Source organism: Leuciscus leuciscus, assembly GCF_965113295.1.
Source record: "Leuciscus leuciscus genome assembly, chromosome: 8".
Taxonomy (NCBI): Eukaryota; Metazoa; Chordata; class Actinopteri; order Cypriniformes; family Leuciscidae; genus Leuciscus; species Leuciscus leuciscus.
Genome location: NC_138732.1, coordinates 38582222 through 38602308, shown reverse-complemented (window position 1 = coordinate 38602308; position 20087 = coordinate 38582222). Strand labels below are relative to the sequence as shown.

General features: G+C 41.4%; 1 protein-coding gene across 1 annotated transcript; it reads right to left on the bottom strand.

Moving 5' to 3' along the window:
• Positions 1–3167: 3167 nt before the first annotated feature.
• Positions 3168–7168, bottom strand: LOC309505015 (nuclear factor 7, brain-like). Its single transcript, XM_082178367.1, has 6 exons — positions 6599–7168; positions 5926–6021; positions 5583–5813; positions 4369–4391; positions 4169–4287; positions 3168–3798 (listed from the first exon to the last, which is right to left on the bottom strand). Exons 1-6 carry the CDS (start codon positions 6992–6994, stop codon positions 3254–3256), a joined length of 1410 nt encoding a protein of 469 aa, XP_082034493.1. The 5' UTR covers positions 6995–7168; the 3' UTR covers positions 3168–3253.
• Positions 7169–20087: the final 12919 nt, after the last annotated feature.

The window sequence follows — 20087 nt, the reverse complement described above, 5'->3', positions numbered from 1 at the left end:
TAGCACTTGTGTATATATACCCTGTCTGTTTCAGTGTTTGTCACGGAGTCCTTGTATATTGTCCCCACACTTCCGTTGTTAGTTCAAGCCTGTTTCTTGTGTTTATCTTTTATGTTTTTGGATTGCCTTTTGGATTATTGACCTCTGCCTGGACTGGTTGTGAGTAGCCTACGGATTACCCTTTAATAAAACACTGCTTTTGGATCTTACCTTTCCGTGTGTGTGATCGTGACACTTACATACTGTAAACGTAGATTTAAACATACTTTCATTATTTTATGACCCTTTTAATGGTTACTTAATTATCAAATTTATAATAACATATATATAGATATATATATTTTTAAAACCCTTATGCGTCAATATATAAAGTTACTCTGAGGTCTTTAGAGGACAAAAGTGTCCGTGTCAAAGAATAAACTGTCATAAACATTTGAAGCTTCGGAGCACAAATTTAATTCTGAAGACCCTTGAGAAGAAGAATCTTGGAAGATTATTGTAGAAAAAAGTTACAAAAGTAAAAAAAGAGAGTTTTATGAAAATGTATGAAAATTATTTATAAACTTTTATATACAAAAACGTATATTTAATAAAACATGTTAAACTGAAGAAAACTGCCACAGAATAAAAGCCATGAATGAATCTAAACAAGTTGTGTTTAAAAAAAAAAAGAAGAAAAAAAAAGAGCTTTCAGTGAGATTTAGTTTGGGTTCAGTACTAAACTTTCCCCATTAAATGCCAGCACTGGTATAATCAACGATGGGATTTGTGATTTGCAGTAAAGTAGACATTTTCTCTATCAAATATTACACACACACACACACACACACACACACACACACACACCAGGGTGTCTACAGATATAAACAAGTTAAATTTAAGACTTTTTAAGACCTTTTTAATGCCACTTTGAATGAAATTTAAGACCAAACCTGTGATGGAAATACATATTATATTACATGCGTATTAGATTTTTAATTTGAGGGGGGAGTTTAGACTTTTTCTTTTATTTATTACATGTATCTCGCCTAAATGTATTGCTCACTCATTGCATTTTTACAATGGGGTAATTTTGGTCTTAAGAATGTACACAACACAAGGAAGCTTGATTTCAATCTTTGAATTAAATTGAAAAAAGTAGCACAAATAAATACAATAGAATAAAGATACCAATAAATAGAAATAAAGAGAAAAGTTTTTGCTTAGGTCTAACACTAGTATTCAGAAATACTACAGAGACTGAATAAAGTAATCAAATGTAAAATAACACTGGGTAGTATTTTAGTCCTGACTAAATTAAATACATAGGCTATTAATCCTGATTCCTTAAAATGAAAGCTATGGTTTGTTGTTTTGACAACCAAATGAATGACAGACACATATGTCTGCTGTCCCTTTAAGAGCTAGTGCACGGATCCTGTGTTCATTATACGGTCACGTGCGATTTATGCTTATTTAAGACATAACCGACTGTGTTTAGAGGATACTCACCAAGACCGAAATTGACATCATTTTCGCATGTTGTTGACTGTTAAAGCGATAAAATCCACGAAAAATAACTTTTGTTACCCGCGAGCTGTTTGTGAGGCGGCTTTACTCTATGTATGTGTGCAGAAAAAAACCCATCTCTCTCAGACAGCGCGCAAGTACTGAATAGTTTCAAATCGCGTGAATGTTTAATCAGGTAAAACTTTAAAAACCGTGCAAATGGTAAAGTTACTTATGATGCAATGCTGGCCCGATTATGCAAGTGACAATTCCGTCTATCCCGACTCCCGAAACCCGTGAGTGTATTTTTACCTCAGAATGTTTCCTCTGGGAGTTTTTTTGTTTGCCGTTATGCTCATTTGTTTTGATTTCTTCCTATAAAATCTATCACAGAGACAAGCAGCGCGAGCCTCAACAGCGTTACCAGAAAAAGCCTACATTATCATTAGCTGTTTATGTAATAAAATCTGAATCATTCTCGCGATTCGATGCTTCACTTGTTATTTGACGGATATTAGGTCCGTCAGACTGGAGAAATTTTAGCGGTAACGTGACCAGAAATATTTAAGACCTATCGAATCTGAATTTAAGACATTTTAAGACTTTTTAAGGCCTTTTTTTAGGAAAACTTTATTTAAGACATTTTAAGACTTTTTAAGGACCCGCGGCCACCCTGACACACACACACACACACACACACACACACACACACCCACCCTTTTTCTAGTACATGCATACAAACCACACTGACATCCACACGAATTATAACTGCATCATTTATCCAATTGATACGCAAATACGCAGAAGAAGAAAACATGAATAAAGCGAGTATTTGCTTTATAGGCCAAACCTGAGAAAATGGCGCCATCTTGTGAAAAAGTCCAAATTAAAATTTAACTATTTAACTAACAGAATAAAAATGTGAAATGTTTGTTTGTTAAATGGCCCTGTGAAAAAAAAGAAATGTAGTTTTCAATGGGGATATTTTTGTCCTTAAGGTCCTAAATGTAAATATTTTGTGTTACTAGTGTAAAATTGATTCATGAAAGAAAAAGATGAAGGTGAAATAAAAAAAAATGCTTCTCCTAAAGACGGACGTCATATTGTCTTAATTTTTCAAGGCAAGCCATGAACAAAATTAACAATAGAGATTTTGCTTACACATTATTTTACAGTGTCCTTGTTACACACAGTATGTTACATTACCATAGTAATAGCAGTAAATTATGCATAATTGCATGCAACTAACCCTCAACCAAATCCTAATCCTGCCCTAATGCTATAGAAAGTACATGTAGTTTATTATTATTACTCAGTACTTAAATGTATAATTACACTGTAACAATGACACCTTAAAATAAAGTGTAACTGAGATTTCTTAGTCACCATTTCAATCCGGTGTGTGATTCAGCTCACTGTCACCGAACGGGTCTTTGATTGATGATGTAAAACTCCAGACGAGTTTTCTTGCGTGTCCGTTTTTAGCGCGTCTCGACTGTCGTACAATCTGACATTTATGACAACTGAGATCTTACAGTGTGACATGGGTTACAGCGATGATCATGTTCGTACAGTCGCTAAAGCAACAATCGTAAAGGACTATTATACATCGCACAGTGTGCACCCCCGGCTTAAGGACACACAAGGGTTAAGTTAACTCTAAATTTTACATATAAATGTGATTGATCAATGAGACCCTTTGATTACAGTGTTGTTATTGAAGAATATTTTACAAAACTGTATTAATCTAGAAGCAGAAGCAGATTTAACTGTGATTTTCTGCTGTAATAAAGAGTTTAACTGGTAAGATCCTCAGAGGAGAAGTTGTGCAGCGATTATATAAGAATGGAAAGACTGTGTCGTTGAAGGTGGATGTGAATGTGAGTAAATGTGTGTTAGTTACAGGATCAGAGAATGACACTGTTCCTCTGTCATAGTCCAGCTGAACTCTCACACGCTGAAGCTTCTGTTTAACAGTAAAGACAGTGACGGGTTGCTCTGGGGATTCTGATGTGTATTTGCTGTTCATGTACCACACACGCCAGACATTAGACTTAAAGAAATCCTCTCCCTTCCTTTGGTTTGATGCTGTGGTTATTCCAAGAATCCAGAGTGAATTGTCTCCAACCTCCACATCCCAGCAGTGTGTTCCTGAGTTAAAGCCCTCAGATCCCAGGACACATGCATACTGATCAATCCTCTCTGGATTATCAGGAAGTGTTTTACCTACACGACTGTACGACACACTGGTCAGATCAGCAGAGAGTGTGAGATGAGGATTTGCTGTGTTTGGATCCAGAGTCAACGGAGCTGCAAAGAGAATAACATCAGATTAGAGGATGAAATATGATGTATTAGAAATGTAAATGTGAAACACATATAAAGATTTTGTTGAAAGAAATCATAAATGATAACAATGGTTTCTCAGTTACTGTCAGAATGGATTGAGGCTTCAGGTTTAATATCAGTATTCAATAAACACTATTGTATCCTAATACATAAACATAGATCATGAGGAATAGACTTTTCATTATGAGTTCGCCGTATGATCTGATGATTTTCTGAAATACAGTTCAGAATCACTTAGTAATTATTAAATATATGTCTATCAAATATTGATGTTGTGTGTGTTTATACGTGAACTATCTTCTGCACTGGTGTCAAATCTGCTGAGACTCACTGTGTTGGACAGTTTCCAGCATCTTCTTCCAGACTCTGAACGGCAGGTTACCCAGATAACGCGACACATGAATCAAAGCTCCAGAACTCATCCGTGGATCCGGCTGTGAGATCTGGACTCTGAGGAACATTCAGGAGTCAGAACTGCAGTGAATTTGAGTTCAGATCCACTGAGAGAAGAGATACGAGCAGCTCACTCACCTTTCCATCGTGACTTTATAGTTCTGGAAAATATATGCTGAGTCCCAATTCGCATACTATCCGTCCTAAATAGTATGCGAAACTAGAATTAGTACGTCCCAAATCGTAGTATGTTGAAATGAGTATTCCAAAGATACCCGGATGGTCTACTATTTCCGGTTAGAATTCGAAGTGCAGATCAATGCACACTCTAACAGCTAATATTGCCCACAACCCATTGCGTGCGGGAGGGAGGAGCTTTGTGGTGATGGTGGTGATGTAAAGGCAGTCGGATGCAGCAGCGGAGATGCGCCCTCAGTTTTTAAGTGTAAGAATTCAAATGTTTAACCCTAATTAAAGTTATATTTTATTGTCTCGTAATATTAATGGGTTTATGTTGTGCCAAAAAAGTACCGTGTTTATCTTGAAGAGACTGAGCGCCTCATTGCAGGCTACAAAACAATAAATAAAAAGTCTCTAGTACAGTGTCATGCGTGTCTTTTTTATGTATTTCTTCTGATGTTTCTGTCTGACTTATTTGTAGTAATACTGTGGCTGTACAAATGTTAACTTTATCAGTCCAACCAAAGAAACATGGTTACTACACTTTTACTATAGTAAAAGCATGGTTCATTTTCATCGGGGTATTTTTAAGTATTATACATAAGTATAAGATTAAGTATAAAATACGTTAAACAATAGTTACACTATAAACTTTAAATATTTTAACTCAGAAAATAAGTAGCTTTCGTTACACACATTTGCACATGAACGTCAGAACCAGCCGCCTCACAAACGACCTGCGTTTGGTTGATCTACGACGACGCCCTGCTTCACTCCTACATTTGGTAAAACACATTGTAAATGTATTGTGGAAAAAAAGATGGGAATAGTAAATAAAATGATATTGGATATATAAGAATGAATGAAATGTAAAATGTTTTGTTAACAGTCGCAGTGTGCGTAACTAGGCAACCACGTTCTCGTTTACGTTGCATGACGTCATCGAAGTATGTCCCAGAACGTGCATACTCTTTTGCTACACACTCAAAAGTATGTACTTTTTCATCACAAAAAAAGTACATACTTTTAGGTCGTAGTATAAGTAGGCGAATTGGGACTCAGCCATAGAGTTTGAAAACATTTTAATATCTTATCAAACACTCTCAGTGTCAATGAGTCTCTCTATACAAGTTGTTTTATGCACAAAGAATGAAGCCAGATTGATTTGTCACCTTTAGAAACGAGACGTCATTGTCTTTCATCATCTCCTCCATGTCTCTGATTGTGTGTGAAAGAGCTGAGATGTGTCTGTTCATCTCCTCCAGCTTCTCCTTCATCCTCTGCTTCTTCTGCTCCTCTTCCTCTCTCAGTGCAGTGATTGTAGCTTCTTCTTCATCTCTGAGAAACTGATGAAGCTTCTCAAACTCTTCTTTAATCTGACGCTCTGTGTGCTCAGCTTGAGACTGAAATCAAATCACATTCACTTCAGTCAGCGCTGTATGAACACACACTCCACTAATGTCAATAATAAACTCTGTGTGTGAATGTTGAGTATTTAACTCTTTATATCCTCACCTTGATGTGTTCGATTGTTTCATCACACTCTTCTTTCATTTCTTCTCCATGTTTGAGCTTGTTTTGTAAGGACGTCAGTGCTGTATTAAATTCCTCCTACAGGTTAAGATGAAAATCCGTGAAACTTATGCAGCTCTAAGAGGTTTAAACATTGTATGTTTGGATGTTTTTATTGTTATATTATTCATATGTTGAATGGGTCATTGTCATGGAAGCATTCGTATCTGAAAATGGCAGGATATATATTTTTTAACTATATAATTTGGAAAGGATGATCGTCAATAAATCATGTTTTTACAAAACAAAAGTGTTTTTTTGCAATGGCTAATTCTTAATTATTATATTCATGCAGTTGTACATTTTAAATACAAATACAGAAAGAGAAAGTATGTTAGAATCAGTCACTTTTTGGTGTGTCTTGTAATTAATCACATATTATTAATGAAAAAATATTAATAAAACATTTCTATTTTCTATGTTTTGTGCAAATGCTGTTTCATTCAAGAAGATTTGAACATCAGAGGGTCAAAGTTTTGTGTAGAATTTTATATCAGTAGAAAGTCAGAGATTTAGTCTGAGTAAAAATAAATACTGGTCTATTGTATACACAAATAATAATGTTTCTATGTTTAGCACTGTATTCAGCATATGAAATGAGAGATATTTGTCTTACCTTGTAAGATGAAAGCACTTCACTGATGGGCCTGAATTTATGATTGTCATGTTTATGTGAATTAATACACACTAAACACACAGGCTGTTTGTCCTCCAGACAGAAGAGTTTGAGTTTCTCACTGTGTAAACTGCAGATCTCCTCAGATCCTGATGAACGTTTCTCATTTCCCTCCTTTATCAATGAATCACACAAGTTTTTTAACGCTAGATTAACTAAAGGTTCAGCTTTAGAGAATCTTCTCCTGCAGAGAGGACACTCCTGAGTTTTCTTAGTTTTCCAGAACTGTTGTAGACACTCTTTACAAAAACTGTGACTACAGGACAGAATAACAGGAGTCTTGAAGATTTCACAGCAAACAGGACAAGAAAGCTCTTCCACAGATTTTGAATCCATTTCCTCGTCTTGTAAAAGATTCAACAATCTACAATTTACTTTTACTTTCTGAAATTTGGTTTAAAGAGTAAATAACTATTACAATCAAAATCTAATCTGGGTTAATTCAGAAATAAACAAAAATTCTATAATATAAAGTGTCCTCCTCTGTTCTTCATAACTCGTTTTAGCTTTCAGTAAAAATGAAAGGCAGAAATAATGACTAGTCACTTCCTGGTTGGTTTTGTAAGAGGGTGGAGTTCACGGATGGTATCAGTTTCTGCATTCAGAACATCATACTAACATACCACTCTTCCTATTTCTGCCATAGAAATATGGTAAATGTAGTATGAGTAGTATACTAGTATGGTCTTCCGAATTCAGATGTTTTTTTGTTTTTTTTTTATGCCGGCAGGAAAACTTTTCTCTTTCAAATGACATTCAGCCGTCAGCAGTGCGTTACTCATCCAGCAGCTCGGACGCTTACCAACGCGGTATCTCGCTCCGTTCAGCAGTGCACGGGGCTCAAGTCACCCGAAATAAGTCTCCCGAAATAACAATCTCCTTCACAACGAACGCGACCATAGACAGTTCACTCAGAATGAACTGGCTCGTCCGTGCATGTCTGTGATGCACTTTAAATAAACTTGAACTTCGCTGTCACGCTTAGCCAGCAGTAACGTCTCGGTTACTAACGTAACCTCGGTTCCCTGAGATGAGGGAACGAGTATTGCGTAAGTAGCTTACGCTATGGGGAAAACTCCTTTTCTCGAGAATATTGGAGCCAAATATTTGAAACGCAGTACAGCTGCACAGCATACACAGATATGCGACAAGAGCGGTCATTGGCTGTGCTGCGGCAACTGCATGAACCTATGACGGGGCGGCTCAGACACGTAGTCCAATCAGGACAATTCGCGCCCTGACACGACAGAGCCCGCCAGGATGGGCGTGGCCAGAGGCTATAAATTCAGCCCATGGTGCCGTCAAAGTCTTAGGTTAAATCGACTGAAGCGATTCCCTGACCAAAGCACAAGCACGGCGAGTTACGCAATACTCGTTCCCTCATCTCAGGGAACCGAGGTTACGTTAGTAACCGAGACGTTCCCTTTCGAGAGGTCTCTCCTATTGCGTAAGTAGCTTACGCTATGGGAACCCCCTTTGAAACGCCGTGCGTGCTTGACTTCGCTCTAATAAAGCCTGAGGCAAAAGCCTGAAGCCCTAAAGAGTAAAGGATGAACCCAATAAGCCGGTCAGTGACGGGCTTCATAAGGGAAAGGGAGGAGTGGGCCTAATGAGGGCCAAACCTAAATAAATGATATATAAGTAATATATATGATGTATAATATATACAAACTAAGTTCACGTAAACAGGACCAGATAATATCGGGCCCACGCTTCATGGGGTATTGTGCTTACACATTTCATACTGAAAGTACCCTGGAATGCAGAGCAGGGACTTGTAGGTTATAAAACCTGATAAATGTGGACGGCGAGGCCCAGCTGGCCGCCGCACCGATATCTTCGATGGGTATTCCACTCGACCAAGCCCAAGACGAGGCCATGCCTCTTGTGGAATGAGCTCTGATGCCTAAGGAGCAGTGAAGGCCCTTGGACTCATAAGCCAGCGGGACAGAGTAAATTCGCGTCTCTATCATCCTCTGGTGAGGAAAGAGCTGCTAGGGAAATAACCTGTGATCTGAAGGGAGTGGAGAGCACTTTAGGAATATACCCATGCCTTGGCTTAAGGACGACTCTGCAGTCGTTAGGTCCAAACTCAAGACAGGATGCGCTCGAAGACAGCGCGTGTAAATCGCCCACCCTTTTAACGGAAGCGAGTGCCAGTAAAGAGCGGTTTTGAGCGAGAGATACTTCAGGTCGGCAGACTGAAGTGGCTCAAACGGGGCACCCTTTAGTGCTTCCAGGACCGTGGAGAGATCCCAGATAGGCACAGAGGGGGGTTGTGGAGGGTTTAGCCTCCTTGCCCCTTTAAGGAAGCGGACAATGAGGTCGTTTCTTCCTAATGATTGCCCGGCCACGGGAGCGTGCAATGCTGCTATGGCCGCCACATATACTTTGAGCGTGGAGGGGGTGCGACCCGCGTCCAAACGCTCCTGTAAAAAGGCGAGTACACTTGGTATCTCGCAAAAGTGGGGGTTCAGCTTCCTAGCGGCGCACCAGCCAGAGAACACTTTCCATTTCTGAGCACAGAGACGCCTGGTTGAAGGCGCTCTTGCTTCAGTGATGGTTTTCAGCACTCTATCCGGGACCCGGGTACCCGTTGAGGGGCCATACGTGGAGGTCCCATAAGTCGGGACAGGGGTGCCAGATTGTCCCGTTCGCTTGCGCGAGGAGGTCTCTCCTCATCGGAATCGGCCATGGGGCCGATTTCAGCAGTTACGTCAACTCGGAGAACCAAAGCTGGGTTTTCCAGAGAGGGGCTATAAGAAGTACTGCACATTTGCTCTCCCTGATCCGTTTGATGACCTGAGGTAGCATCGTGACCGGGGGAAAAGCATACAGCGGGCGATTCGGCCATTCGTGAGCGAGTGCGTCCGTGCTCTTTGAAAAAAATATTTGTAAATGAGCGTTGTCTTCGGAGGCGAAGAGGTCGACCTCTGCCTCGCCGAAGGTGCTCCAAATCAGCTGAATCGTCAGAGGGTGGAGAGACCATTCCCCTAGGGAAACCTTCTCTCTGGATAACATGTCCGCACCCTGGTTCAGAATGCCTGGCACGTGCGCTGCCTTCAGGAAGCACAGGTTGTGCTGAGCCCATAGAATGAGACTCTTGCCCATGGCGTGCAAGGTGTTCGACCTGAGGCCGCCCTGGCGATTTATGTGAGACACCACTGCCATGTTGTCCGTCCGGACCAGGACATGGTCGCCTTTTAGGTATGGGAGAAAGGCTCTGAGTGATAAAGCGACCGCTCTCATCTCCAGACAGTTTGTGTAGGCGCTTCTCTGGGCTTGACCAAAGGCCAGAGGCGGGCCTGCCCTCGTAGAGGGCTCCCCAACCTAGGTTGGAGGCGTCTGTCGTGATCACCTTTCGAAATCTCGAAATCACATCTAAACTCCCGCCAGACTGGTACCAGTCGATAGCTTTCCAGGGAGTCAGGGCTTTTATGCAGCCGTGATTCACTCTGATCAGTAAGTGGCCGGAGTGCCACGAGTGAGCTGGGACACGGCTCTTTAGCCAGCGTTGGAGAGGGCGCATGTGCAGCAATCCAAGCTGGAGCACTGCTGTTGCTGAGGCCATGAGACCCAACATCCTCTGGAATCTTTTGAGGGGGGCGCGGGCGCCCCGCTCTGAAAGATGCCGCTAGGCGCCGAATAGAGAGCGCGCGCTCCCATTTGCATTACTATACCCAGAAAGGAGATATTCTGGCTGGGAGATAGTTCGCTCTTGGAAAAATTGATCTTTAGGCCCAGAAATTCCAGATGGCTGAGGATCCAAGATCTGTGAGTTATTAACTGTGCCTCTGATTGTGCTATAACCAGCCAATCGTCGAGGTAGTTCAGTATTCGCACTCCCCGCTGTCTCAGGGGGGAAAGTGCTGCATCCATACACTTCATGAATGTACGGGGATATGTTTGGTCGTCAGCATTCTGAACGGGCGCTCGCTCAACGCTTTGTTCAAGTGTCTGAGATCTATGATGGGTCGGAGACCGCCATCCCTTTTCGGGATGAGGAAATAGCGACTGTAAAAACCTGACTCGCTTTGTGAGGGGGAAACTGTTTCGACAGCACCCTTCTCCAACAGTTTGAGCACCTCGGTGGGGAGAACGTGCGAAACGCCTTCTCTCACTCTCGTCTCGACCACTGCTGAAAAGCGCAGCGGTCTGCGAGCAAACTGTAGCGAGTAGCTGTATTTTATTATGTTCAACACCCATTTTGATATGTCGGGGATAGCTTCCCAGGCTTTGGCCCGTACAGTTAGGGGTTGAATAAAGGCTGGGGACGAGCCGCTGTGAGATAGGGACCCGGCCGTCAGGCCGTCTTGAGCTATTAATGCCGTGTGTACAGCGCTCATAAGCGCTGCACAGCGCTGCACAGCGGGTGTGCTCATAGTCGCATTTCCAGCATGAGCTAGAGGGGAAACTGATGCGGGAACAGTTTTCATGTGTAGAGGTGCGCACTGAAGAGTGGGCACGTGACCTACAGGTGACACAGACAGAAAAGGGCTCTTTTTGTGCTTTCTGTGTGTCGCCGTTAAAACGGCGTTTGTTTGCAGATGAGCGTGTTTCATAACCGGCCCATTGACTGCAATATAGACATTTCCAGCCGCCTGTGAGGAGGGGACTGGGGAATGTTTGAAAAACTTTAGGGAGATCGGTCCGGCCTCTGCGGGACTCAAACTCTCCCTTTTCCTTCGCATGGCTAGGAAGTCTTGCGAGGCTCGGGGTCCAACGCAATCTTGGGTCAGGGTCCCTGCCTCTCGGGGAACTGTCGGCGCGTGGCGGAGCGAGAGCGGTGACGGACTTCAGTCGCTGGCCGGGGCTGAGTGACCGTCGGCGCTGCTTTCACATGTGGAGGTGGCGGCGCCTTCTTCTGGCGGCTCGACGCAGAGCCAGAGCACTTTGGCAGAAAGTGGCGCATAGCCTGCAACGCCTTCTGAGCTTCGGTGAAGCGCTCTGCAAACCCTTTAGACGGCTGGACCAAACAGCCCACTCGGGGAGATAGGCGCGTCGAGAAACGCTGCCTTATCTGCGTCCTTCATGTCCGTTAGCGTGAGCCACAGGTTCGCCATGCTGCGCCCAATGGACTGGGCCGTCAACTTCGTGGCTCGCAGGGCCAGGTCCTTAAAAGCCTCTGGGTCAGGTCCAGACTCGTCCATAAAGCGGAGAAGCTTGGCCTGAAACACTTGGAGGACAGCCATTGTGTGAAGCGTCAATGCAGCTTGGCCGGCGGCTGTGTATGCGCGATCGGCGAGAGCTGAAGTAGCGCGGCAGGGCTTCGACGCATGAGAAGCTTTGGCCTTCCATCCGGCAGCAGTGGGAGGGCAGAGGTGAGCGGCCACGGCCTCTTCGAGGGGAGGAATTGCCTCGTATCCTTTATCCTTCGCGCTGTCTACGGAGGAGAGCGTCGAGGAAAAGGAATGCTTCAGGTGAGCTGAATGTGGCGCCTTCCACGACTTAGTGAGCTCGTCGTGTACTTCCGGGAAAAACGGGGAGGGTCTCTGCTGAGGGGCCTGCCGGCGCCCCTGCAGGAATCACTCATCTAACCTGCTGCGTGCAGGCTCTTCCGGGGAAGACCAATCGATCCCAAGGTTTTCGACGGCCCTGGAGAGAACACTAATGGTCTCAGAGTCCAAGTTCGCCCTTGTGATGGTACGGGGTCTGAAGCAGAGCCCGTCCAGTCGTCAGATGCAGCAAGAGAAAGGCTGTCAGCTTTGTCCTCCTCGTCGTCCGACGCTCCGAAGGAGACGAGACCTGCCACTCGCAAAGAGGGGCGCTGGTCTGCCTGCGTAAACTGAACTGGCGAGGGGAAATCATCCAGAGAGAGCGAAGCACGTGGGGACTGTGCCGGCGTGAAATCGCTGGTCTCTGTCCGCTCAGGCATCCTTTGCGAACGGCGCTTTTTCTTGCGCAGCTCGAGCAAAGGGCGAGAGAGAGCGGAAGTGGAGGGGTCATCCTCGGTGAAGACGGCAAGGCAAGCCCGCAGTGTGGGGAGATCCATCAGGTCGCACTCAGGGCAGCCGCCCTTGGCGAGTGCTGCAATTTTCCTCTTTTAAAAAGTGTCGCAGCAGTGAACACAGCAAAAAGGATACGGCGCTCCGGATGGCTCAGCAGAACAGCGGGCTGAAGACGGAGAAGGAAGCCGGCGTCCTCAGATCTGCGAAGCAGGGGCTTGTTCCGCTGGATGCTTGTTGACGGTGGCAAAAGGCTTGTAATCCGGAGATCCAGCGAAGTGGAAGTTCGCTGAAGGAGATTAAATCTAAGACTTTGACAGCACGATGGGCTGAATTTATAGCCTCTGGTCACGCCCATCTTGGCGGGCTCTGACGTGTCAGGGCGCGAATTGCCCTGATTGGACTACGCATCTGAGCCGCCCCGTCATAGGTTCATGCAGTTGCAGCACAGCCAATGGCCGCTCTCGCCGCTCATCTATGTATGCTGTGCAGCTGCACTGCGTTTCAAAAATTTGGCTTCAATATTCTCGAGAAAAGGAGTTTTCCCCATAGCGTAAGCTACTTACGCAATAGGAGAGACCTCTCGAAAGGCAACTCAGTTCAAAGTCCACTCTAATATCCTTGAGATGAACTATAATGCATACATTATTATACACAATTCACACTTTCCAGAGAGTTGTCTCGCCAACATCCCACACCTGTCTTCATCTATATCTCGTGCATTCTCTGGTTCTCCTCCCGCTTCTCGTCCCACCCCTCCTCATATCCTGATATCTGGTTATTATTCACAAAGTACCCAATCACATTATAAAGAAAGAAAACTGTCAGGCCTAAACAGTTAGGTTATCTCAAAAAAAAAAATTCCACAGTACATTTTAACCTAACTTTATACATTTTTGTATACAACTTTGTAGAAAATTATTTAGATCTGAAACCTCTAACAGATTCCCATCTGGGCTACAAATGTAGCATTGACACATTGTTTACAAGCTGTTTTATCAGTGGTTGAAGCACTGATCAAGCGATTACTAGACATGATTTATTTCAGTAAGTTGTACTAGTTATTTCAACACATCTTCTGATGTTCATTCATGTATTCATTCATGTTATTTTGAACTGTAACTAGTAGTAAAGAGAAAGAGATGATTGGTTCATGTGCGCTACAGCGATCTGTCAATGCCACATTAAGGGCCCTATCTTGCACCCAGCGCAATTGACTTTGTTCACCGACGCATGTATCATTCCTATTTTGCACCCGCGCAAAGCGGACTTTTCCCTCCACAGAAGCACGTCGGTAAGTTAGGAAATACACTTGCGCTCCCGGGGGCGGTTCAGCGCAAAGAGGAGGCGTGTTCCGGCGCAAACGTTCCTTCATGCTATTTTGCAGGTTTAGAAAACAATTGCGCCACTATCCAGGAAAAAATTGTTTAAAGTCAGTGGCGCGTTGCGCATGTTATTCATATGCTATTTTAAGGGTGCATGCTTGGCCATAATCAATGTAGCGTGTGCACAATGCGCACTTTGATTCTCTCATCTACACAGAAGCAGCAGTTTTCATTTTTGCAAATCATACATTATTACGATAGATAGATAGATAGATAGATAGATAGATAGATAGATAGATAGATAGATAGATAGATAGATAGATAGACAATTTATTATAAAAGCATACATCTAGCTTACACATTTACCCAAATTATCATACGCCTGTTTAACCGAAGTTAATTTGGGTGGGTTTCTCCATCCCCAATGTCCCTGACGAGAACGTCGGTCTCTTCGGCTGTGAACCGCTCCTCGCGTGCGCCTGGCAAATCTGCCGTTATAATAGGAATCCGCTTTAGAACAAGCGCGCCTGCTCTTAAAGGGAATGTGAGATGACGCTCTGATTGGTTTATTTCACGTTACGCCCAAACCACACCTATGAATAATGAAGCTACTTCAGACCAACCCCTTTTAGATTTGCGCCGGGCGCAAGAGGCATTTATCCCGCCGGGAAAATAGCAACAGCACCGAGACCCGCCCACAAAGTTACTTGCGCTTTGCGCTTGACACTTGCGTTTCAGATCGTTAAAATAGGGCCCTAAGAGTGGCAAAACAGCAGGCCTATTTAGGGCCGGAGCACCGATGGTGTGAGGACCCTCTTGGAATTGCTCTGTTTATTATTGTTTGAATTTCGTAATAAAACTTACAAAATTTAAAGGCTGAGACTTTGTTGCTTATCGAAAGTATCCTGCTATGTCTTGTCTGTCAGCGTATTGTCGCATGTTTATTTACTGTGTGGCGTGAGAGCGTGAGCAACCCTGCCATCTACCGTCAGAAAAGGGAAATGCATCCCTCAGAAACGTGGAAAAAACGTATCCTGTCAGCAATAATGAAACAAAAATAAGAAACATCTTATTTTATGTTTCTAGAATTATATTTTCAATGAAACACTATCCACCTTATTCCTGGGGCACTGCTGTGGAAATGATTATGGGTGAAACTTCCATGAGATAGCGGAAGTAGAAGTAAAATAGTTAGTCCCGGTGGCGTTGGTGACTGCGGTCACGCCATCTGTGCTATAAATTAATTTAAAAAAAAAAGAAATCAAATTGTTTTCTGCAAACACTACCAGATTCTTGTTGTCCGTCTCCCTGAGTACCACTGTGCAGAATTTCATGTGCTTTACTGTTTTAATCTGTAATAATAGCCTGCCAATGTCATGACCAATAACGACTACCTATTTACCTTGACATATAGACATATTTTATAAATTCATAAAAAAAAAATGTAAGCAAGTCATTTATAATAATAATAAGTTTAAATAGGATTTCAGTAAGTTGGCATTCTCAAGCCAACTTAAATAAAATAAATTTCATTTACTTCCCATCTGTGTTTTGGAGGATATGAATTACTTTTTAAGTAGTTTAGTAGTTTTTTAGGTAATGCTTTAGATTACAGCCCGGAAAGTATTACGTAATTAAATTGAAAGTACAGTGTAACTTTCTGTAATTACAGTGTACCTATAAAGTACTTACGTGTAAGTATAGGGGAACAATACGTAAAGTCTTGGGAATAAAGGTGTAACAACCAGGAAAATACTGCGTAATTAAAACTAAATTACAGTGTAACTTTTGGTAATTACAGTGTACCTATAAAGTACATAAGTGTAAGTATAGGGGAATAATATGTAAAGTTTTGGGATTAAAGGGGTAACAACCAGGAAAATAACAAATTATTTAGGCAAATTATTTAGACTGTAAGTATTCCATGTAGTTACAGGGTAAGTATGACATTGCGGGTTGTAAATTAAAGTGATGCTTCTTACCCTCTTGTTTCATGTAGTTACAGGGTAAGTATGACATTGCGGGCTGTAAATTAAAGTGATGCTTCTTACCCTCTTGTTTCATGTAGTTACAGGGTAAGTACAATAAAAACACATGTAGGCCTACACACACAATCTGATATCACTTGGAAAACCTTTATTTGAAAAACAACTTATTTCAAAACAGATTTACAACATATTACACTTCTTATTCTTTTTTTTCTTTTTTTTTAATCAACTTTTCATTTCAAATACTAAAGTCCTGATAGAAAGTAGCATGTTTTGTCCTGTTTTGTTTCTCTTGCATGGCTTCCTCCTCCTCTTGGTCCTCCTCTTCTTTTTCTATCGTTCCACTGATTTGCCTAATCATAAGAAGGAGTATTTTTCTATTCTGTATTATGTATTAAAAGAAAATACAGTACACCCAAAAATGTTCTCATAATTTACTCATCTTTTCGCTACCGACCAACTGTCACCAGCGAGTGCATGAGAGTCGGCTTGAATGGCTTCGCGTTTGCTGAAGCTTTAAGCGTCCATTGCATCCTCGCGGGAGTTTGATGTGAAACTCGCGCGAGAACTGGGGCCTGTACCATGAAGGTAGCTGAACAAACTCGGGGTTACAGGATTAGTTTTGAGTTGACAAAACCAAACCGATGCAATCAGGCTTTATTGGTACCATGATGCAGCTCATCAACTTTCTCTGTCAACTCAGGCTTTGATCCTTAAGCTATGATACTCCACGCGCGCGTGCACATAAAAGAGTGACGTCGACACTGAACAACCAATCGCGGGTAGAGCGAGAGCGATATATTTTCCCGCGGAGGAGCAAGAGATAATCATTCAGAATTACGATGAATTTAAATATGTATTTCAAGCTCGAAACAATATGGTCTCTGCTGCCAAAGCAAGAGAAGACTGTTGTAGAAAGATTGCTGATTGTTAATGTGTAAGTTAAACAAATACGTTCTATATTTATGTAAAATTATGTATATGTATGTGTAGCCTATATGTGTAATATAGCCTATAGCCTATTTTTATAATATATAAAAAATGATACATGCACATTTTTTATATATTATAAAAATAGGCTATAGGCTATATTACACATAGGCTACACATACATATATACATAAATATAGAACGTATTTGTACTACTAAGAAAGCTAGGGAATCCTATCATAAGATTAACAGAATAATAATAAAGATTTAAAATAATTCTTAACATGTATTATATTGTATAGTACATTTGTGCAATTTGCTTTTTGAAAAAAATAAAATAATATGTGTTCATGTGATGTCACCCTATCAATATATCTTACCGGCAATTTTATAAAAGCCCTCTTTTATGGACATGGCCGATTAATGTCCGGGGAACACTATTAATGAAACTATTCATGTACTCCTGCAGAGCGAGGACCACCTTACGAATGGTTCGACAAACCGTGTTTTCCCCTATAGCTTCTGTGCGTCACCCACTGTGCAGGAATGTACCACTTGCAACAACAAAAAAACGCAACGCAATACCATTTGCGGTACAGTAAGTGCATGAATTCGACGTGTTAAATTCTTTATGTGCGGCTCAAGAAGTTCGCAAAGATAAGACATTCCTTCCGCGGAAAATCTGTATCTTTCATACAAGTAACTATCAGGAAAGGCAAGGGGATTTTGTCTGGCTAAAAACTCTTTTTCTACGAAGTGCTCGTCAAACAATTTGCGCTGAGATGTCACAGGATTTGGAAGAAAAGGTGAAGTCGTTGTAACAGACACTGGGAATAAGTTACGTCACCTATATGTTTCTTTGCTCTCAGCTGATTGGTCAAACTTCAGTCTGAGATCTTGAATCCAGAACATAACCTGCCCCGGAGCAGGTTAGCCGTGCAGCGTAAGATACCATGGCAACGAACACCAATTAAAGCCAAGCTACTTTCATAGTACCTAAAACCAGTGCTCGAATTGAGTCAAGTCTTATGGGGGGTCCCCAAGTTTTTTTGGGCGGGGGGTTGGTTAGTCTCGCAATATACACTTTATACAAAATATACAATATATTTGATCATAATATGCATAAATATATACTATTTATTAAAAACGCTTGAATTCACATATATATATCTTCTTTTAAATTACTTACTTGAGTAATATGGATTTAGAGGGTGACAAAGCAGCATACATTTTATTTTCAGGATTTTTTGATGAATAGAAAGTTCAAAAGAACAGCATTTATTTGAAACAGAATCTTCTGTTACATTATACATGTCTTTACTGTCACTTTTGATCAATTAAATGCAACCGTACTGAATAAAAGTATTAATTTCTTTCCCAACATTTTTTTATAAATTCTAACCGCAAGCTTTTGAATGGTAGTGTATAATACTACAAAAGTTTATATTTCAGATAAACTTTCTATTCATCAAACTATTTTTTTTAAATACTGTAAATAACGGTTTTCAACATTGATATTAATCATAAATGTTTGTTGAGCATCAAATCATCATATTAGGATTTCTGAAGGATCATGTGATGAACACTTGGAGTAACGATGGTGAAAATTCAGCTTTGATCACAGAAATAAATTATATTTTATTGTATTATTATTTTACATTGTAATAATATTTCATAATATTACTGTTTTTACTGTATTTTGGATCAAATCAATGCAGGCTTGGTGAACAGAAGAGACTCTTGAATTTTTGAATAGTGTACATCCAACAGAATGATTCTAGCTTTATTTACCAATGTAGTATTTACCCTAAAAACAACTGGATGATTGATGTGACACTGTGATAATGTTTGTTCCAAAAGACTTAATTAAATGCATGAAACTTGTTTATTATAAATTGTGGCAAAACAGGCTGTCAGCCTGTGTGTTGGTTGGGATTTTTCAACTATTTCAGCACATACGATTTTTAAATAGTTACGTCCAGTAGGTGGCGGCAAAGCACTGTCATGAGTGAGTGAGTCAGCAGACTATTCAACCATTTCAGTGAAAAAGGCTGCTTTATTCATAAACAAACAATACTATGGCAATCAAAATAAATCATTGCTATTTCAAGAGTGAATCCCGCATAAATGCGTATGTAATTCCCAAAACTTTGCCGTGTTTATACAGCCTTTGGTCCTAGCAGCATGAAAAACAAGTCATATACAAATAAATACAAATTCTGAATGGATATTAGAAAGCGCACAACGAGCGCTCCCTTTATAATTACTAAAAATCTGTTATCCATCTTCATCGAGATCTCTAGCACTAGCACTCCTGTAGAACCAGGACTGTTAATTATGAAAAAAATAGTAACGTAAGCCAAATGTTTCCAATATATGCTAGGAATATAAAAGCCCCGACATGGAGTGGATAACTGTTAGATATAAAGTAGAAAGATATATAGCGAGAGACAATTACCCCTCAAAAAAGTCAGTAAGAAGCTTTCTCTTCCCGACTGCGAGTGGAGGTTTATTTTTCTCCATATTTTAAAAGCTAAAATTAGCTTCACCGGAGCGGCGCCAAACAAACAGTCCTGTCAGTCGACGATGTCATGCGCGCGCACAGCGCTCTTTAGGCGGGGCGTTTACATTTTAAAGAGACATGACAACTAGCCTATAAACACACTTAAAATAAATTATTGTAAATAATCAATTCATGATATTTACTGTATCCTTTGCATGCATTTATTTTGATTTGTCATTATTATTTTTACTAAAATAAAAATATCCGAGGGACCCCCCTAATTCTATTTTTTACTTCTTATGGGGGGTCCCTAATACCTTATGGGGGGTCCCGGATCCCCCCAGCCCCCCCTCAATTCGAGCACTGCCTAAAACCCAGGGTTGGCGGAAACTAAACTGAAACATAGCTGGCTAGCCACCTAAACCGGCTTCATGGTATAGGCCCCAGGTGTCTCTGTTCTTCTGCATGGTTTGTTTTTCATTAGTATTATCTGTTATTGTTTGTATTTTGTTGTGAGCAATAATAAAAACATAAAAAAAAAAGAATAATTCGACATTCGGTTTTTCGGTGCGCTTACGTCACGCTTTAAATTGTCAAGCGTAAACGTACTCAACCCTCTCATGAACGCGCAGGTGACAGTTGGTCGGAAGCGATAGTCTACAGTTTAAAATTTTTAAATATTTGGTATTTTTCTTAAAAACGTTTATCGTTTCACTTCAGAAGACATTGATTCATCCA